Source organism: Lithobates pipiens, unplaced genomic scaffold (genome assembly GCF_037356315.1).
Source record: "Lithobates pipiens isolate NorthernLeopardFrog02 unplaced genomic scaffold, aLitPip1_a1.2 Scaffold_1, whole genome shotgun sequence".
NCBI classification, from domain to species: domain Eukaryota; kingdom Metazoa; phylum Chordata; class Amphibia; order Anura; family Ranidae; genus Lithobates; species Lithobates pipiens.
The window spans coordinates 234,888,321-234,910,801 of NW_027507685.1; the positions used below are offsets into that span (position 1 = coordinate 234,888,321).

At 44.2% G+C, this 22,481-nt stretch overlaps 1 protein-coding gene across 1 annotated transcript in view; it reads left to right on the forward strand.

Annotated features, from left to right (window-relative positions):
- The window catches only part of VPS52 (VPS52 subunit of GARP complex), a 60,664-nt gene that overhangs the window by 26,512 nt on the left and 11,671 nt on the right, over positions 1-22,481 (forward strand). The window contains exons 7-17 of the mRNA XM_077484682.1: positions 577-727; positions 1,861-1,961; positions 3,538-3,670; positions 5,265-5,322; positions 7,066-7,199; positions 9,156-9,311; positions 9,408-9,526; positions 15,602-15,725; positions 15,808-15,903; positions 18,803-18,910; positions 18,999-19,064. Of these exons, the coding sequence (XP_077340808.1) occupies positions 577-727; positions 1,861-1,961; positions 3,538-3,670; positions 5,265-5,322; positions 7,066-7,199; positions 9,156-9,311; positions 9,408-9,526; positions 15,602-15,725; positions 15,808-15,903; positions 18,803-18,910; positions 18,999-19,064 (1,246 nt within the window). The remainder of the gene's footprint in view (positions 1-576; positions 728-1,860; positions 1,962-3,537; positions 3,671-5,264; positions 5,323-7,065; positions 7,200-9,155; positions 9,312-9,407; positions 9,527-15,601; positions 15,726-15,807; positions 15,904-18,802; positions 18,911-18,998; positions 19,065-22,481) is intronic.

The window sequence follows — 22,481 nt, forward strand, 5'->3', positions numbered from 1 at the left end:
ATTTCAAATACAAATCATTATTTCTAACCTTGTCAATGTCTTGACTCTATTTTCTATTCATTTCACAATGTATGGTGGTGAATAAGTGTGACTTTTCATGAAAAACACAAAATTGTTTGGGTGACCCCAAACTTTTGAACGGTAGTGTGTGTGTGTGTGTGTATATATATATATATATATATATATATATATATATATATATATATACATATATGCGCAAAATGGTACACATATACCTTGAGTGAGACTCTTCTGAACAGTGAAAGAAAGCCAAAAGATCTGAGGTGATACAAAAAGACATCCATCCATATCCAATGCAAAACATCTACAGAAGCACCAGGAACCATAATTGGTGAAAATAGTATAATAAGGCACCACGAGCTAATAAAGAAAATAAGCCAAAACCCCAAATAGTTGAGGAAAGAGGATGTTAATCTTTTAAGGAAGGGCAGCAAAAAGATTTTAGAGTGGCTATAAAACAATAAAGTCTCTGATTCTGCTATTGGCAGTTTGTGCGTGCTTACTGGCTGTAGTGTGGTTATGACTTGTCACCAGTTGGTACCTCTGTGTTTACAGTGTCATCCTGGAGGTTCCTGTCACCGATCAGCAGTTTGTGGAGCAATTACAGGAACTCAACAATAAGATCAATTATGTAAAGGAGCAGGCGTTCAGAGACACGCAGGCCTGTGCCGATGTCCAGGATACTCTGCAAAAACTGAAGATCAAGGTTAGTAATAGTCCACTCCTCCCCCCGCCTGACATCAGTAAAAGAGAAAAGACTTCACACTTAGGAGCATACTATAGAGTACACCCATGTGAGGGCCATGTTTACCTACCCGTGTAGGTAAACATGGCCCTTGCATGGGTGTACAGGTGTTCCATGCAGCCCACTGCATGTCAACTGCAAAGCAGGAGTTGCACAGAGAAACAATGGGCCACTGGTCCCAATCTGACATCCATGCAGGTGCACAGCCCCGAATGCAGACAGTGTGTACCCAAACCCACATGGATGTCAAATTGGCAGCAGTGGATAGGTCCGTGCAGCTGCTGTGTCCCATTTAACATGAATGGGACTACTTGCACAGGGATGCATGGAACACTTGTGCATCCCCATGTAGGTAAACACTGCCCTCACATGGGTGTACGTTGTAGTATGCCCATGTGAACGAGACCTAAGGAGAAGACAGTGGGCCAGATAAGCCATACATACATACATGCATACATACATACATAAAGCTCGACAAGAGGAATGAAGGAAGCAGATGGAATGTGTAAAAATTAGTGGTGTCTGTGTGAAATTAGAGTTGGGGGGTACAATTGCTCCAAGACATATTTTTCAGTTAAGGCACCGTTCACACTTGTGACTTGTCATGCGTCTTTGGACATGACAAGCCTCATAACAAGTTGCAGCCATTCTTTTCAATGGCATCCGTTCAGATCGGTCCTCTTTAAAGTTGCAGCGATTTTGAAAAGGTGCCTGCACTACTTTGGTGCAACTTTGGATCCATCGAGTGTAAAGTTGCATCAAAGTCGCACTCCAAAGTCACACTGGAAATCATGCAACTTTGGAGTTGCGCTAGTGTGAATGGTACCTAGAGGGTTGAGGATGTCAGGGTTGGTGTGTAAGTTAGTAAATAAGGGGGGGGGGGGGGGAGGGATGGAACTAGAGAGAGAGAGCAGGTTAAAAGTCATGTGCAAATTAAGGTACAGTGGGGTGGGTAAGGACAGAAGTTTAACTGTGTCAGTAATTGTTGTATTAGGGAGGGGGACCATGGGGGGGCTATGGAAAAGCTGCACGATGCACTTAATTTCTTTTTATCTGGTATTATAAATCTCTTTCCTATGGATCTTGTATTTCAGGCTGTGGCTAAAGTTCGCGAATTCATTCTACAGAAGATATACTCTTTCCGCAAACCAATGACTAATTATCAGATTCCCCAGAATGCACTGCTCAAATACAGGTCAGTTTGTTTCTTTAAAGTGGTTGTTAAGCCACTATAACCTGTATACACCATCAGCATTGCCTCCTATTGTAGTATCCCCATGTGTGTGTGTGATTTATAAAAATAAATGCTGAAAATACCTCATTTCACAGACAAGATTGCAATTACATGACTGGCCAGCTTTCTCCATTCCTCCTCTGAGAGATGCAGCGGGCGGGGCTGAGATTCCCCTGCTGACCTCAGTCTGAAGGGCAGGAGGAGAGAGCTGGCTGGTCGGTCATGTGAACGCAATGTCGGCTTTTAAAATGAGATATTTACAGCATTTATATTTATAAATCATTCACAGAGGGGGTCACTGCAACGGGAGGCAGTGCTGATGGTGAATACAGGTTAGTATTATGAGAGCAGCAGGAGGGGGGAGGAGCGGCACTGTCACGAGCAGATAGAGAGGGGAGGGAAAGGAGGACACAGAAGCAGAGAGGAGAGCTGCAGATAGCAGGCTGTAGATGACAGAGGCACGTAAACTGACCGCGGTGTCAGGGCTCAGCAGCCATGATATACTGTGGTCAGTTTACAGAGGGGTGGAGAGACACCAGCGGGATCAGCCAGGTTTTTTAGGTGTGACAGGGGGCCAAATGACACAGGACAAGCACTGTTTCATAGAACATGCTTTTTTTGTGGGGTTAACAAAGGCTTTAACGCTGGCTTAAAGTTAAAGAGACCATGTTGCCAGACCATACACTTTCACAACAATCTTCCTATAAGATTATATGTACATTTGATGTATTTTATGAACGCTTTTTAACCTGTAAATGTCTTCCTTGTGTAGACATTCAAAAGCCCTGAGACTGTTGCCGTACGCTGCCATCTTGGATGTGATGTCAGCAGCCCAGCAATCTCAGAGCTGTCACACAAATGACACGCTATAGCAGGGGTCTCCAAACTTTCTAAACAAAGGGCTAGTTTACTGTCCTCCAGACTTTACAGGGGCTGGACTATGGCCATTGGGAGTAGGTTATGCTGTTGTCAGTGGGAATAAACAATGTACCTTTGGTATTAACAGGAGGTATAGTGACCCGTCGTTGGTGTCAGTTTGAGGAATAGTGCCCCATCATTGGTGTCAGTGGAAATAATAGTGCCCCATTGTTGGCGTCAGTGGGAATAATAGTGCCCCATTGTTGGTGTTTGTTTGAAGAATAGTGCCCTATCGTTGGCATCAATAAGAGAAATAGTTCTCTATTGTAGGAATCAGTAGCAGGTATATTGCTCCATTGTTGGTGTCAGTGGGAGAAATAGTGTCTTGTATCAGTGGAAGGAAAAGTGCCCCAAGGGCCGGATAAAGGCAAGCAAAGGGCTGCCCTGGCCCCAAGGCCACAGTTTGGAGAACCCTGCTCTATAGTATATATGATATAGTAGTATAGATACCGAGGTTCGTGGTCTACATTGCATTACTGCAAGATAAAAAAAAGCTAAGAAATGTATGTGAACTTGGTAAATTGATGAGATTTGCGCCCAGTTATTGTTAGGATCATACCCAATAATTCCTCCTAATGGTGGTTAGATACTCTTTAACAGTTTTCTTGTGTATCTGCAGGTTCTTCTACCAGTTTCTGCTTGGTAATGAGAGGTCAGTGGCTCAGGAAATTCAGGACGAATATGTGGAGACCATGAGTAAAGTCTACCTGTCTTACTTCAAGTCCTACTCTAGCCGGCTGATGAAAGTGCAGGTGAGAGTGAGGGGAATCATAGTACACAGAAGATTTTGTGAGGGTTATTTATTTATTTTTATTTTTTTACAGGAGGAGTATACCTATATTAGGGAATAGGGATGCACCAATACCGGTATCTGTGCCGATACCGCGTATTTTCACTCGTACGCATACTACTGAAACTGATACTTTGGTACCCATACAAAACAAATGGGCTCAGTCCCACTGCAAAGAATTGCATGTAATTTGCACAGGAATGCAGTGTGATGTGTGTCTGAATTGCATATGGTTTCCCGCACCTCTCCTTTGTGAACCCAGGCTGAAATCAATATGACAAGCCTAGGTTCACACAGGAGCGGTGGGGAAACCGCATGTGATTCGGACAGGAATTGCACTGCATTCCTGTGTAAATCCCATGCAATTCTTTGCAGTGCGATTTGAGACCATTCAGTTTGTATGGACACAAATCGCGCCTCAAAGTATCAGTACTCTGTATCGGTGAATACTTGACCGAAAGTATTCGGTGATTAGGAAAAAAAAGGGTATTGTTGCAACCCTATTAGGTGATATTTCCCATGAGCTTAAATGGGTAGTAAAGTCCGCTTTGTGCTTTTTACCTACAGGTAAGCTTATAATAAAGCTTACCTGTAAGTAAAATGAATATCTCCTAAACTGTTTAGGAGATATTCGCTCTTTTGGCAGCCAGCAACATCACTGGCGCATGTGCTCTGAAGCAACGGCATACCCATTCCATTCCGTTTTAGAATGCTGTTCTTCGGCTGTGACTCCTGCGGGAGTGACATAATTGTGGCTCAGTCATTCAAGCTGCCCGAGCCCACAAACCCGGAAGAAAGACCGGGTGAAGATGGAAGCCCTTTTAGCAGTGACAGCGTACCGCTGGAAGGCTTCATCCTAAGGTAAGTATTTCATAATGTGCTTGTATGTGATGCATACTAGCACATTATGCCATTACCTTGCAGGGGATTTTTTTTTTTTTTTTTTTAATGCTGTGGTTTACTCCTGTTTTTTAATGTTGACTGCCATTGCTGACCCCAAAATGCTGTATTTCTTCCTCTTATGCTGATCCATGGCCTCAATACTGACCTTGAACAAGTACATGTACTTACTGCACACTCCTCCCAAGTTGTTGACTCATGATATCAAAGCCAACAGATCAACATAGCCAGGCAGTTTGAATTTACAGAAGGCAGTTAGTGGTGGTAACCTTTAAATGTTTCTCTGTACAGGTCCCGCCAGGGCACAACCTTTGGCCATCCAGCTGTTACAGAACTACAAGTCCCTTTGTAAAGCTGACTGTTACAAGCATGACTGCCAAAGGCAGAGGCATGATGGGACTTGTAGTTCCGCAACAGCTGGAGAGCCACAGGTAAAGGACCCAAAGGTCCAAAACACTTTTTTTCCCTTAGTTCCTGAGTGGGGAAGGGTTGGAAAGCCTGTTGCGTATTTACTGGGATTTGAAGTGTACATAGATCGGTTCACATGACCACAAATAACATGCTCTGCTTATTCCAAAAAAAACATCTGTGAGAGGAAAGTTGTCTTCTTTGCTGCTTCTGTATATTACTATCTGCCTTTTCCATTTTTATTCCAGTATGAGGAAGTTGCAGAGAAGGATGACCTAATGGGGATTGAAGACACGGCTAAGAAAGATATCCTGATATTGGTGCATAAATTAGTTCATTAGACTCTAAAACTATCAGTCACATGTATGTAAAGAAGAGTTTTACTTTTAATTTTTTCTGTGACTGCCGCAGGCACCGACCATTCATGAGAATGGCAGTCTACATCAGGACAGTTCCTGGCTGCCATAGTGGAATATGACTTCAGTCACGTGTCACTTAAAGCCCAACTCCAGGCAACTAAAAAATTGTCCCTTTCAGTGGGGCTGTGCCTATATTGCAAAGGTTAATTGCTTGTTTTGGTTTAGGGGACACCGTAGCTAGACCGGGCCCTGCAGCTTCTTCTTCCCAGCACCCCAGTGGTCCAGGGTCTCTATGTAATCAAGACCAGAGGAGGGTCAATAGCCCTGCATCGAATGTGAGGATGTCGTGAGACAGTTCTCTCCTAGAGCCAGGGCAAACACCATCTGCCAGGGGAGCGCAGGATTAGGTAAGTAAAATGTTTTTTCCATTCCCCATAGACAAAGAAAGCTAATTATCACTGCAGTACGGATGCAGCCCCACTGCAGGGGATAATTTTTTTAGTTATCCGAAGTTGGGCTTTAACATTTCATAAATGTGCTGGAGCCCTGACCATGCTAAACTCCGACCTATTGTTGCTGGTGTGTTGTGGGTGGCACAGAATCATGCTCCACCACTTTAGGTATACAGGAAAAGTATGTGGTTCCTGTGTACCATTATAGAACCTATGATGAGGAAGAAATGAAATTAATCCAAAATCCCCCCCCCCCAAAAAAAGTGCTGCTACAGTGTAACTCCAGCTTGCATGACCTCTCCTAATCCTTCTCCCTCCTGCCGAGTGCCCCCATAGCAAGCAGCTTGCTATGGGGGCACCCGAGCAGGCTCACTCCCGAGCCACTGTTCTGTGTATCCATTAACGCATGGGGCGTGGCTCTGGCCCTGCTCCTGCCCTCTCCTCATTGGCTCACTGGCTGCGATTGACAGTAGCAGGAGCCAGTGAGGAGGAAGAGACCCGGGAGAGTTGCTGCTCTCGTGCACATTGCTGGATGGAATGCATGAAGGCAAAAAACCTTAAGCCTTTACAACCAATTTAATCTGGCCATACACTGATAAAAATTTGTCAGGTCCAGCAAGGACCGGCAGAATTGCGATCAGTGTGAGTTTTTCCCTGCTTAACAGAAGTTAGTTGTGTTAATCGATTTCTGTCAAAGGGACATGATGGAAACATTTTTCATTTATCAGCAGCTGCAACCAATCAGCTGCAGCCGCTAATCAGTGTATTCTGACAACAGTGGGTGCCACTGTGAGAATACAATGTCCTAGCAGAGAAGGGAAGAAATTCCTCCATCCACCTTGAGGAATCTGCATAAAAAAAAAAAAACTGTGTATGGCCAGCTTCACATAGCCCAGCCAGACTGCACAGCCAGGTCAGTTATTTCACTTTCCTTAAGTTGAGCAATATAGCTTGGTCACTTTTCCTCCCCCTAACCTCCCCCAATGTGACCAGGTTTCACACCCTAAGGTATGAAAGGTGGACTATGCCTTTAAAGTTCTTTGAAGTTTACATTTTTGTATGTCTTTCTATGTATGTATTTGTATTGTATGGTATGTTTGTTTCTTTCTTTTGAGTCTGTGGGTTTCATTTTAATATTCATGTTTTATGTTTATAACATCATTTTGGACCACTTAAGTTATGTGTTTTAGGTATGTCAGAGTCAAAACATCAGTTCATATTTTCCTTAATCTGGGCACGCTTCTTCTCAAAGCCAACACTGCGCAGTAAGAATACGGTTTTTACTGTCGGTAACCGGGCCGCCATCATCAGTCCTACAGAGCTGGAGGGTCCAATCATTGTGCCGCACACAGCGCAGAAGAGTGATGTCAGGGTGAGAACTGTCTGTAAGGGGCGGGGCGTGGGCTGGAATGATGTACCTACACTATACTCCATTGTCAGTCTGTGCACATAATGCAGGAGATTTACTAAAACTGGAGAGTAAAAAATGTGGTGCAGCTGTTCATGGTAGACAATGAGCTTCCAGGTTTTATTGTTAAAGCTGAATTTCAGGAATTCAGCCACTTTGTAAAGGGTGAAGGCACGCTGCGAGCCAAGTCCAAGGAGCTGCATGACAACTCTTGGACTTATCTCTATTATTTACATTGACAGGTTTATTGCTGCATGTACAAAGGGTGGTGATAAATAACGTGTACTCAGATTGGTATAGAGTGGTGAGTGGGGTACCCCAAGGATCACTCCTGGGACCAATTCTGTGTAACCTAATTATAAATGATATAGAGGATGGGATAAATAGCTCAATCTCAGTGTTTGCTGGCGACACAAAAATATTTAGGGCAATAACATCACAGCAGGATATAGAAACTTTGCAAGAGCACCTCAATAATTTAATGCCGTTGACAACTAGATGGCAAACGAAGTCTAACATTGGTAAATGTAAGGCACTTGGGGGGGGGGGGGTAAAATATAAACACATTAGGGGGAGAACCCCTAGGGGCTTCCAGGTTGGAGGAGGATCTAGGTGTCCTAGTAGAACAGTGGTCGTCAACCCTGTCTTCAGGGCCCACTAACAGGCCAGGTTTTATGTATTACCTTGGGGAGATACAGACTAGAATACTGCAATCACTGAGCATCAAATTATATCACCTGTGATGTATTTCAGTTATCTTGCAAACCTGGCCTGTTAGTGGGCCCTGAGGACAGGGTTGATGACCACTCTAGTAGAAGACAGACTGAGCAATAGCATGCAATGTCAAGCTGCAGCTACCAAAGGCGGCAGAATTTTAGCATGCATTAAAAACGTAATTTACTCCAGGGATAAAACAATAATTCTGCTACTTTATAAAACTCTGGTTCGCCCGCATCTGGAGTATTCCGTCCAGTTCTGGTCACCAGTCCTCAGAAGGGTGTGCTGGAGAGAGTCCAGAGAAGGGCAACTAAGGGCAACTAAAATAATATGGGGCCCTCAATTATGAGGAACGACCACAAGCGCTAAATTTATTCTCCCTGGAAAAGAGAAGCTTAAGAGGCGATTTATAAATATCTCAACGGGGATCCCAGCGCAAGTATGAAACACGATGAGATTGGAGGAGAAGCGGTTTAACCTTAAAGTGGTTGTAAACCCATGGGGGGAAAAAAAAGCAACCTGCAAGGCAAAGGCATAATGAGCTAGTATGCATAGCATACTAGCTCATTATGAATAACTTACCTGAGAACGAAGCCCCCGAAGCGGTCCTCTGTCTTCATGTCTGCCGCTGCCATGGATCCTGGAGTGACTTCTCGGTATCGCTGCTCCGGCGCTGTGATTCGCCGGAGCAGCGATGACGTCGCACATGGGAGCCGACACTCGCCGCATATTGCCACGATCTGCGGCCTGAGCGCCGCTGCCTACGGGCGCAATGCGCCGTAGACAGTGGTGGCTGTCTTTTTGGAAATATCTCCTAAACCGTATAGGTTTAGGAGATATTACTTGGACCTACAGGTAAGCCTTAATCTAGGCTTACCTGTAGGTCAAAGTGGTTTTTAAGGGTTTACAACCACTTTAAGCTGTGTATGGGGGGGGGGGGGGGGGGGTGGTTCACTGTCAGGGCGCTAAGGATGTGGAACTCTCTTCCACAGTCTTATGTGTTGGCAGGAAGTATGGTTAGTTTTAAAAGACTCTTGGACGGGGCATCATAGTGAAAACAATATACAGGGATATGGGAAATGACTTTCTACACGCACACACACACCAACACAGGTTGAACTTGATGGACTATTGTCTTTATTCAACCTTGCCAACTATGTACCTTCCATGCAGTGCTAATGGAGATCCTCCTTATTCCACCAGTACCCGTTTGAGTCTCTGTTCCGCAGTCAGCACTACGCCCTCCTCGATAACAGCTGCCGGGAATACCTCTTCTTATCCGAATTCTTCCTGTCAAACGGCTTGGCGGCTCAGGAACTCTTCAACACGGTGATGGGCAAAACGTTATCCATGTTCCTGGTGAGATGCCTCCAAGCAGGAGACCAATCATTGCAGCGTGACCCCAAAGAGGCTGAATTCCATTTCTCTAACCTGTTTTTTATCTATGTTTTACAGAAGCACATCGACTCCTATGTTTCTGACTGCTTCGACAGCATCGCCATTTTCCTGTGTATACACATCGTGCTGAGGTTTAAAGGCATCGCTCAAAGAAGAGAAATCCCCGCTATAGACAAGTGAGACAACCCCATGACAAGTAACACTTCTGATATAGTGAGCTTATTTATTAGAGACCAAAGTAACCACTTGCTGACCACACAATGTAACTTTACTGCTACAGTGCAGCCCTGCTGCACAGAATCGCGTATAAATACGTGAGCCTGCTCTTTTGGGTAGGGGGCAGCGGCGCACCATTTGTGCTGCGATTAGTCAAAGCATCATCTGATCGGCAGGTGCTGGCCACTGGATGGCTGCCGGCACCCGCTGATCGGCAAAGAGGAAGACAGGACAGAGCTCTGTCTATGTAAATTGTATCAGATATCCATAGAACATGAGCAATGACAGAGGGCAATACCGATATTGTGATTTTTTTATTAGACACTTCTTCAGCCAACGGATTATGCAGATTCTAGTGCTTTACCTTTAATGTGGCTTAACCTGTGTTTCCTACCTCTTCACCCCTTCCCCCGATAGCATGGGCAGGCCTCTGCTGCAGGAGCCTGTCCATTGCCATCTGGGCAAGGCTGGGATCATCCAGCAATGGCTGCCAAATGAGATAACATTTTCTGACAGCCTTCCTGCAGCTGTAGGCTAGTTGCTCCCTAAGAAGAAGTGAATTAGTATAAGTAATCCAATGTTTCAAGCAATTTATGAAGAAATTAGATTTTTATTATTTTTTTTATTTTTAATATATATTTTTTTATTGGATATGTTTTAGTAGGCAAAATAAAAATATTCTTTTTTTTTTTTTTTGTAATTAAAAAAAAACCCAGAGGTGATCAAATGGCACCAAAAGAAAGCTCTGTTTGAGGGGAAAATTACATAAATGTAATTTATGTACAGCGTTGCATGACCGCGTAATCAGTCAGTTAACTACTTAAGGACCGCCTCACGCCAATATACGTTGGCAGAATGGCACGGCTGGGCACAATCACGTACGTGATTTTTTAAAGTGCCCAGCTGTGGGTTGGCGGCACGCTCCCAACCCGGTCCTGAGCTCCATGGCCGCGGGACCAGCGGACCCGATCGCTGCTGGTGTCCCGCGATCGGGTCACAGGGCTGAAGAACGAGGAGAGAGGTCTGTGTAAACAAACCTCTCCCCGTGCTTCCCTGTGTGGCTGTCACGATCGTCTGTTCCCTTTTATAGGGAAGGACAATCAGTGACGTCACATGCCAGGCCACGACCCCCTACAATAAAAATGAAAACACATAACGTCATACTTAACCCCTACACTGCCCCCTAGTGGTAAAACCCCTTCACTGGCAGTGTCATTTACACAGGAATCAATGCATTTAAATAGCACTGATCGATGTATAAATGACAATGGTCCAAAAATGTGTCAGAAATGTCCGATGTGTCTGCCATAATGTCGCAGTCACAATAAAAATCGCTGATCGTCGCTATTACTAGTAGTGGGGCACTATTCCTCCCACTGATCCCAACGATGGGGCACTATTCCTCCCACAGACCCCAACGATGGGGCACTATTCCTCCCACAGACCCCAACGATGGGGCACTATTCCTCCCACAGACCCCAACGATGGGACACTATTCCTCCCACTGATCCCAACGATGGGGCACTATTCCTCCCACAGACCCCAACGATGGGGCACTATTCCTCCCACAGACCCCAACGATGGGGCACTATTCCTCCCACAGACCCCAACGATGGGGCACTATTCCTCCCACAGACCCCAACGATGGGGCACTATTCCTCCCACAGACCCCAACGATGGGGCACTATTCCTCCCACTGACCCCAACGATGGGGCACTATTCCTCCCACTGACCCCAACGATGGGGCACTATTCCTCCCACTGACCCCAACGATGGGGCACTATTCCTCCCACTGACCCCAACGATGGGGCACTATTCCTCCCACTGACCCCAACGATGGGGCACTATTCCTCCCACTGACCCCAACGATGGGGCACTATTCCTCCCACTGACCCCAACGATGGGGCACTATTCCTCCCACTGACCCCAACGATGATGAAATAGCAAGCAAACTTAAATCCGGCGATGAGGAAGTGATCTATCTTGTCCGCCCTGCCTGTCAAATTTACTCTCAAAAGCGGTCCAAACATGGATAGCTCTTCAGAGCCCTTAGGTTTGTTTTTCCAGCAGTTTCTCCCAGTCCTGATCGCTGGCTCCGTCTTTCTGGTTTCCAGGATGGCTTCTCAATGTGCAGGGTCCTATGGAGCCCTTTCGTGCACACTCCGGGAAAGGACTACATGCCGACGTGCACAGTGCCTGCGCAGACATTGCAATCGGGTCTTAATTGTGGGATCGCTTGGAACAGGAGTGTGCAAGGGATTATGGGATATATAGTCCCAGCAAGGGGATCACGTGACTCTGCTTCCCTGATAGGGAGTTCTGGGAATAGGAGCAGAAGGCTTCGGCTGTAACAGGATCCTGAAGTTTTTTGTTTTGTTTTTTGTATTCCTATATTGTCCTGTGAAAATCAAAGTACAACTTTAAGTGTAATTACGTTTTCCTAGCCACTAATAGATAAGTGTGAGAATATCCAATACAAAATTATATTAATTCACTGAAGCCAGGACAACGTCGGCGGTCTGTAGTCAAGCTGCATTCACTGAACTATTGTTCAGGCTTCTTCTACTGTGTAATAGAGACAGGTGCACTTTAAGGCTCCAGTCACACTTGTACAACTCCAAAGTTGTGCCGACTTTGGAGTGCAACTTTGATGCAACTTTGGACGGCTGCAACTTCAATACGACTTCAACTTTAACCAGTGTGGCATTGTATAAAATTCAGGTACGGCTTTCGTGCAACGTTTGAAGGTTAACATTGAAGTCTATGGCCCTCAAGTTGCATAAAAGTTGGACCAGCAGTCGCTGCAACTTTAACCACTTCACCTCCGGAAGTATTACTCCCATTCATGATCAGGCTGTTTTTTGGGATACGGCACTGCATTACTTTAAGTGAAAATTGCGCAGTTGTGCGACACTATACCGAAATAAATTTTTTGTCCAAAAATAGAGCTTTCTTTTGGTCGCATTTGATCGCCTCTGCTTTTTTTTTTTTTTGCGCTATAAACAAAAAGACAATTTGGGGTTTATTTTTTATGATATAATATTTATATATTCTATTATATAAAGAAGAACAAAAACTTAAAAAAATCTATATATTTTACATTCTGCTGTAAAGTATAGCCAATAGAAAATATAAAAAAAAATGAATTTCTACATAAATTTAGGCAAATGTGTATTCTGCTACATATTTTTGGTAAAAAAAAAATCCCAATAAGCGTATATTGCTTGATTTACACTAAAGTTCTAGCGTCTACAAACTATGGGGTATATACTGGATTATTATTTTTTTATTTTTTATATACAAGCAATAGCAGTGATCAGCGACTTTTTTTGTGGGACTGCGATATTGTGGCGGACATTCTGACATGAAGGGGTTTATTTACTAAAGCTAGAGAGTGCAAAAATAGTCACATTTCTGCACAGAAACGAATCGGCTTCTAACCTCAGCTTGTTCAGTTAAGCTTTGGCAATAAAACGTGGAAGCTGATTGGTTTCTATGCAGAATTGCCACCCCCATCAAATCATTCTCTGCATCTATTACCTTTTTGTACCACCCCCTCCCTTTAGAATGTAAGCTCTACGAGCCGGGCCCTCCCGTACCTTTTGTATTGAACTGTACTGTAATTGTGTTGTCCCCCCCCCTCTACATTGTAAAGCGCTGCGTAAACTGTTGGCGCTATATAATAATAATTGTAATTGTGACTCATTTTGCACTCTCTAGGTAAATAAACCCCCAACTGACACTTTTTTGGGAAGCAGTGACACTAATACGGTGATCAGTGCTAAAAATATGCACTGTCCTTGTATTAATGACACTGGCAGGGAAGGGGGGTTAAACATCTAGGGTGATCACGGGGTTAAATGTGTGCCTGGGGAGTTTTATTAACCACTTAAGCCCCGGACCATTTGGCTGGCCAAAGACCAGACCACATCTTACGATTCGGCACTGCATCGCTTTAACTGACAATTTGCGCGGTCGTGTGACGTGGCTCCCAAACAAAATTGATGGGTTTTTTTTCCCCACAAATAGCACTTTCTTTTGGTGGTATTTGATCACCTTTTGTGGTTTTTATTTTTTGCGCTATAAACCAAAAAAAGAGAGACAATTTGGAAAAAAACGCATTATTTTTTACTTTTTGCTGTAATAAATATCCCCAAAAAATATATAAAACATGTTTTTCCTCAGTTTAGGCCAATACGTATTCTTCTACATATTTTTGGTAAAAAAAAATCGCAGTAAGCGTTTATTGATTGGTTTGCGCAAAAGTTATAGCATCTAGAAAATAGGGGTTAGTTTTATGGCATTTTTATTAATTTTTTTTTTTTTTTTTTACTAGTAATGGCGGCGATCAGCGAAAATTTGTTCATATATTTTTTTTTATCGTGACTGCGACATTATGGCACACACGTTGGACAATTTCGACACATTTTTGGGACCATTGTCATTAATACAGCAATCAGTGCAATTAAAATTGCATTGATTATTGTAAAAATGTCACTGGCAGTGAAGGGGTTAACACTAAGGGGCAGTGAGGGGGTTAATGTGTGTCCTAATTTGTGTTCTAACTGAAAGGGGGGTTGGACTGTGCAGGGAAACGAACAGATCGCTGTTCGTACTCTGTATGAACGGCCGATCTGTCAGTTCACTCCTCAAAGAACCGGAAACTGTGTGTTTACACACACAGCTCCTGGTTCTACATGTGCCCCGAGCGATCGCCGTAGCCCAGGCACTCGCTTCGGCAGGGCGCGCAAGCTCCCCCTAGTGGCCGTTTATGTTACCGATGTAACATAATGGTGATTCTCGCAGCCGAGCCATGTTACCACAGTACAAATGTGGCGGCTGGTCTGCTAACGGTTAAGGCAAGAGATGGATTCTAGTCCCTGCTGTGCAGAAACACAGAATCCATCCCTTCCCCCTGTCAGAAGGACGATCGGCCTTGTTTACGTAGTCAGATGCCCATTCTGTGTACTTTACCGATGATCAGTTGGTTCCGGGCGACATCACGTGCCTGGCACCCGCAGATCGGCTTCCGCTCTGAATTATCACAGCAAAAGCGGCCCACCAGCGGCGCGCAGACACACCCCCCTCAAGCAGAAGTACGGAAATCACATTTTATATATATATATATATATATATATATATATGTCATCCGGCCCAAAGCTGCCACCCTGTAGCAGTAAAACTGCTATAGGGTGGTCAGAAAGTGGTTAAGTTGCACATATATGAATGGTTATCATTAGAAATCATGGGGAACGACTTGTCATGCAACTTTTTTTTTTTTTTTTTTAATTATTTTTATTAATTTGCAAGTAAACAATAAAACAACCTACAGCCTATTGGGCATACCCAGGCTGATTATTACAAAACCCCCCTGAGTCAAACAATCAGGGAACAACCAAATAACCCTCCCCCTCCCCCCACCCGATACACCGCCACCGGCGTGTGCATCCAAACAGAAAAAAGAAAAACCCCCCCTCCCCCTGTACGCTCCAGCACCACTTCACATTACTCAGGACAGTTACCTAATTGGCCCATGCTCCACCGCAGTCCACACTCAGACCCAGGATAAAATATACAAGCATCACCCTTCACCTACCAGTCCCCCATTGCCTGCGTAAATAATGACCCAGGGTTACATGAATGTCACACAACTTAGAACTCTCCCACTAATCACTAATGAAACTCCATCAGTCCGGATTCAAGTCAGCGTTGGTGTCACGCGACTCCGTCCATATGCCCCATACTTTATGAAATTTAGTGCCACAGCCTCGCGAAAGGTAGGTGGCCCTGTAAAGAGGGAGAGCCGTATTCACTAAGTGCTTCCAAAAATTAATAGAGGTTGTCATGCAACTTTAATGTCCAAAGTTGCATGAAAAGTGTGAATGGAGCCTTAGACAGACTTTACCATCAATAATGCTGTTATTTGCTGTAATTTAAAAACAGCCCCCATGGTGTTGTCTAGCCTATATTTTTATGAATAATCGCCCATAGATACACCAAGTAGTTTTGCGTTGATGTGTGTTGCTGGCCCGCAGGTACTGGGACGCCCTGTTGGACATGCTGTGGCCACGCTTCCAGTATATCCTGGAGTTAAACATTCAGAGTATCCGGAACACAGACCCACAGAGGCTGGGTAATCTGGACACCAGACCGCACTATGTAAGATATAAAGTACTTCCCTAATTTACATACACACATCTGTGCCTGTACCATACTAAACGCCCCTTGTCTGTTTTCCCAGATCACTCGTCGTTATGCGGAATTTTCATCTGCCATTGTTAGTATAAATCAAACATTCACAAATGAGAAGACCAATACCCTCCTGGGACAGCTGCAGGTAAATGTATAATGTATACAGCTGAGCTTCTATTTTTCTTGTATCTATCTAGCAAGGTTACTTTGCGGTATAAGCAAGGGAGCTCAGACCTCTACAGTGTACAAATGGGCTTTTACTACACAAAAATGCTGTACATACAAAAGTATTGCAATATTGGGAATACAATACCAGACTGACAGATATAACAAGCAAGATGCCTAGCAAATAAGCAGCCTGTGGTCTGTAAACAGTAGAAATATGCTTAAAAGTTACTTAACTCAGGTTACAGTGGGTTCATCATCTGCAAAGCAACGTGGAATCAAGCTTCTTTAAGCAGCTGCTGGAGATCAGGCCAAAGCATCTTCACTTAAAGCTTCTTCTGGTCTGGTACAGACCTTCCTTGGTCTTATGCCACGTACACACGACCGGACTTTTCGACAGCAAAGGTCTGACGGAACAAATCCGTCGGACAATTTGATCGTGTGTGGGCTCCATCAGACCTTTGCTGTCCAAAAATCTGACGGACTTTAGAAATAGAACATTTTCAAATTTTTCCACCGGAACTCTGCCGGACCCAGTTCCTATGGAAAAATCTGCTCGTCTGTATGCTAGTCCGACGGACAAAAACCTAGGGTAGTTATTGACTTTGAACTTCCTTATTCTAGTCCGGTCACATTTGAATCCGTCTGACTTTGGTGTGATTGTGTGTGGCCAAGTCTGTTCATTTGGAAAGTCCTTTGGAACGCCGCCGAAAGTCCGTCAGGAAGACCGTCGGACCCAGTCTGCCAGAAAGTCCGGTCGTGTGTATGCGGAATTAAAGCATTATGGTGTCCTTTCTATCAGTCTCTGCTATTTGCTTTTATTTGGGAAGTTTCAGGTTGTCAAGCTTTTGTTTCGACAACAGTTACCAACAACAGACTACTCCTTCTGTACCATCCTCACTCGGGTGTACTGAATTTTATGCCGTTTTATGAGTTTTATGAGTTTTAGGCATTCTAGAATTCTGCCTCAAGATGGGACTCTGGTATCTGACATTTTATATATATGTGTGTGTGTGTGTGTATATATACACAGTGCCTTGCGAAAGTATTCGGCCCCCTTGAACTTTTCAACCTTTTGCCACATTTCAGGCTTTAAACATAAAGATATAAAATTTTAATTTTTTGTGAAGAATCACCAACAAGTGGGACACAATTGTGAAGTGGAACGAAATCTATTGGATATTTTAAACTTTTTTAGCAAATAAAAAACTGAAAAGTGGTGCGTGCAAAATTATTCGGCCCCTTTACTTTCATTGCAGCAAACTCACTCCAGAAGTTCAGCGAGGATCTCTGAATGATCCAATGTTGTCCTAAATGACTGATGGTGATAAATAGAATCCACCTATGTGTAATCAAGTCTCTGTATAAATGCACCTGCTCTGTGATAGTCTCAGGGTTCTGTTGAAAGCGCAGAGAGCATCATGAAGACCAAGGAACACACCAGGCAGGTCCGTAATACTGTTGTGGAGAAGTTTAAAGCCGGATTTGGATACAAAAAGATTTCCCAAGCTTTAAACATCCCAAGGAGCACTGTGCAAGCAATCATTTTGAAATGGAAGGAGTATCAGACCACTGCAAATCTACCAAGACCTGGCCGTCCCTCTAAACTTTCAGCTCAGACTGATCAGAGATGCAGCAAAGAGGCCCATGATCACTCTGGATGAACTGCAGAGAACTATAGCTGAGGTAGGAGAGTCTGTCCATAGGACAACAATCAGTCGTACACTGCACAAATCTGGCCTTTATGGAAGAGTGACAAGAAGAAAGCCATTTCTCAAAGATATCCATAAAAAGTCTCGTCTAAAGTTTGCCACAAGCCACCTGGGAGACACACCAAACATGTGGAAGAAGGTGCTCTGGTCAGATGAAACCAAAATCAAACTTTTTGCCCACAATGCAAAACGATATGTTTGGCGTAAAAGCAACACAGCTCATCACCCTCAACACACCATCCCCACTGTCAAACATGGTGGTGGCAGCATCATGGTTTGGGCCTGCTTTTCTTCAACAGGGACAGGGAAGATGGTTAAAATTGAGGGGAAGATGGATGCAGCCAAATACAGGGCCATTCTGGATGAAAACCTGTTGGAGTCTGCAAAAGACCTGAAACTGGGACGAAGATTTATCTTCCAACAAGACAATGATCCCAAACATACAGCAAAATCTACAAAGGAATGGTTCACAAATAAACGTATCCAGGTGTTAGAATGGCCAAGTCAAAGTCCAGACCTGAATCCAATCGAGAATCTGTGGAAGGAGCTGAAAACTGCTGTTCACAAACGCTCTCCATCCAACCTCACTGAGCTCGAGCTGTTTTGCAAGGAAGAATGGGCAAGAATTTCAGTCTCTCGATGTGCAAAACTGATAGAGACATACCCCAAGAGACTTGCAGCTGTAATCGCAGCAAAAGGTGGCTCTACAAAGTATTAACGCAAGGGGGCCGAATAATTTTGCACGCCCCACTTTTCAATTTTTTTATTCGTTAAAAAAGTTTCAAAAATCCAATAGATTTCGTTCCACTTCACAATTGTGTCCCACTTGTTGGTGATTCTTCACAAAAAATAAAAATTTTATATCTTTATGTTTGAAGCCTGAAATGTGGCAAAAGGTTGAAAAGTTCAAGGGGGCCGAATACTTTCTCAAGGCACTATATATATATATATAGCTATTTGCCTATTGTTTATCAAATGCAACAAAGCTTCACAACGCAAAGTCAAGAAAACCTCAATGAACGGGACAGCGAGGAGTGCTTGTGCTCTTAAATGAAAATGTTTGTGTCTACCAGGACAACCAATAAAATCACAGCTTTCATTTAACCATTGTAGGCAAGAAAAGGAAAGAGGCCATCTGATTAGTTAATTCTTATGTCTTATTTCCAGGGGGAAGTAGAAAATTTTGTCCTGAGAATGGCAGCAGAATTTTCCTCCAGAAAGGAGCAGCTAATTTTCTTGATTAATAACTATGATATGATGCTCGGTGTACTGATGGTGAGTGTTGCCGTACTATGACTCAGTGTTTGTGAATGTGTCATCTGTGCATCTCTTCTTCAATGTCACTGTCATTGTTTATTTCAAGGAACGAGCATCATCAGACAGTAAGGAGGTGGAGAGTTTCCAGCAGTTACTCAATGCACGGACTCAGGTCAGTGACTACCAGGATAAGATCGTAATTTGTTTCATGTCACTGAAGTGTAAATGCCCAAATCAACTTAACACCTTCCCACCTCGCCTATAGCAGGATGACAGCCGGGCGGTGGCTTTATCGTTCTGAGTGGATGTCTTATGACGTCCTCTCAGAAAGCACACCTCGCGAGGCCACGCAGCGCGATCTGTCACTGGCTGTGTCCATCGGACACAACCGATGCCTGAGCAGTCTACCGGCTCGCTGCCAGTACATGTGACTGCTGTGACCAATCACAGTTGTAAACAATGAATGGCTTCCTTTCATGCCATCCATTGTGTACAATTGTGTTGCTAGCTGTGATTGGTCAATGTGATCACATAGTACAGACAGGGCTCACATCATCTATATCATGTGATTAGCTCTGACCAATCACAGCTAATCACAACAAAACAGACTGAATGATTCAGTTTCATTCAGTAAAATGCTTGCTTATGGCATTGTAATTCACTGCTATAGACAATCATAATGTGTGAAAAAAAAAAATCCTGAGCGCTTCCCCAGAGCAGTACAATGTTACTATGGTAACATAATATTGCTCTGGTCACAGTCTGTTGTTTTCTTTACTTACATCAGGGGACACAGAGCCATAGTAATTACTATGTGGGTTATATCGGACCGACAGGTGCTGGACACTGGCACACCCCTAAAGGCATGTACTTCCCCTATATAACGCCCATTACTGGAAGTTCTCAGTTCTTTTGCTAGTGTCTAAGGTGTTGGTCACGAGTAAAGATGTGCTTTGCCGAGCTCCATGGCCAGTAATCCTTGATGAGAGCCAGCCATGCTGACCGGATCCGTTCTAATGTCTTTTCCTGGGCTAAATGAATGGTACCGGGACCTTGTGTCCAAAGAAACAAGGTTTTTCTTGCGAACGCTTCTCTTTAGAGAGCTGGGCCCTAGGATCCAGTACTTTTTGGTAGTAAGGCCATAAAGTTTTTACTGGCAGGGTGCTGTCGCAGGTCCAGAATTGTGGGGTAACCTGAGAGTTCCCCGCTTCCTGAAGGTTTCCTATAAGGTCTCGGAGCCTACCGTGAAGGGTGAAGATTGACCACTGCGGGCTGTATTGAGCACTCACCGTCCTGATGCTGGAAACGGCAGAAGCCTTCACTCTCCTCTCCTCCAGCTGCAACAGACCCTCTAGTAAGAAAAGTGGTGTCTTCCTGGGCCCCGAGATTGGCTTTATTCCCCTTCGAGGGACATGCCAGAAAAGTTGGGGCAGACCGCAGCCGCTTGGCGGAGGATTTACCCCCCTGCCATGCTTACAGGTCCACAGGAGGCTGCTAAGCACGGGAAAACGCCTTCCTTGAAAAGATAGGGAAGGGGGGGCATAATTCCTGGGGGGGCATGGCTAACGGCATCAGACGCCGGCCACACACGGAGGAAGCTGGCCTCAGCACTGTATGTGTGAAAGCTGCTGCTGGCTGTGGAGGGACAGAGCAGGTAGATGGCTTGATCAGGTTAGTGAACACAGGCTTACTGCTTTGGCACATTATACTTTACTGTAGCTAGGGTTAATAGCAACTAATGGTGCTGAACTATAGCCTAGCAATATACATTCTTTTGCATAGTGCCTCTGCTTTATGCTTCAGGCTATGAATGGTAATGGGACCAGGAACTTCTCCAAAAGGTCATTTGTTTTGCACTGTAAACTAAATGCATTTCCAAAAGAATGTCATCCTCCTCTGAGAGGGATACAGCTAGTCAGATTGAACTCTCAGGGGTAGAACTCTTCAGTCCCTGTATATATCATACAAACAGGTTTTTTCTTCTACCATTTAAAAATTTGAAAGAAGATTAGTGCTATGATGTTTCTCCATAGTAGGACTAAACATAGCAGATTCCCATCTAGTCCTCAGAGCCCATTTTGTTGAGGTGCAGGAGGCTGGGGATCAGATACTTATTTTTCCTCCTCGGAGGATCCTAGTATGGAAGGAGTAGCTTCACAAGTCAGGTACTTGTGTACTCCCTTACTTAACCCCTTTGTTGCCTGCAGCACAGACTCTTGAGGTATCTACATCTAATTAGGTTCATTAGAACCTCCCCCACCTGTGGATGTTTTTTCCTATTCATATAGCTTATGTATTCTGAATGGGAACATTTCTATGAAGAAATGGGGGGTTCCAGTGATTGATGCTGCAATCACCTCAGTGAGCAGAGTCTCACATGTCCAGTGGATAATGCACTGTTGTTAAAGGATCCAGCAAATTAAAGTTGGAACTTTCTTTTAAAGACAAGATGTCTTTTGTAGTTCAGGCACAGCCGGTTCTTGCTGCAATTGGTGTATCTCAGTCCATTAACCCTTTGACATCTGCTCCACCATTTTGGTTGAGCACATTTTGAGTCACACTAACTCATTGGAATATGTGGACTTCAAAGGGTTAAGGAACAGTTTGTGGAGATACCTGAAATTCTGCCTGATCAGCAGGCCCAGCAATGGGCTGGTGTATCTGACGCACTATGTCTCACAGTAGATGCTATGAAAGACTATTGTTTAAGCCTTATGGCTTATGCTTGAGCTAGTGCATTCTCGCAGAGTTCTGTGGCTGAAATATGGATCAGCCGAAGCACCATGTAAAAGCTCTTAGTCAGTTTATTTCCCTTCCTGGGGTTCGACTATTTAGAGACGATCTGGATAAGTACATCCAAAAGACCTTTAAAAGGGTAAAGCTCTCTTTACCAGTAAAAAGGAGTTCAAACATTTCTCCTTTTATCGCGCTGCCTCTCCTATGCCTGAGGCATCTGCCTCTAGGCAGTCTCGTCGGCCTCAACCATCAGGTTCAAGGGAAAAGTCCCCAAGGGCAGCACCAGGATCTTGGGGCAGAAAGCCCACAAAGCAGAATGCTAAATCCTTCTCATGAAGGGGCACCCCCACTCGTTCGGGTGAGGGGAAAGGTCCTGAAATTCTCAAGGTCTGGCAGGAACAATGTCAAGATAGATGGATTTCTGCAATTTTTTCTCTAGGTTACGACTAGAGTTCTGAGAGTTTTCCGTATCCTCAGAGAATGCTCCTAAGGATCCAGAGAAAAAAATTCTCTCTCTCTCTGGCCTCTGGGTCAGCTGTTATCCCACTTGGTGATATCAGAGGTTCCCTTAGTGGAACAGGGGGTTATGGCTCAAACCTTTTAAGGTTCCAGAACTGAACAGAGAGGTAAGACCCATTCTAGATCTCGAAGATCTGAATCGGTACTTAAATCCGATCCTTTCATAATTCGATCGGCTCTGTCCATCCTGCAAGGAGGGGAGTTGCATATCTCCATGTGCCAAATTTTCCAGCTTACCAGAAATTTCAGTGGTTTGAGATATAAAATTATCTTTTCAGTTGTGGCCCTGCCATTCTGCTTAGCCACAGCACCACGAGTGTTCTGAAAGATTCTG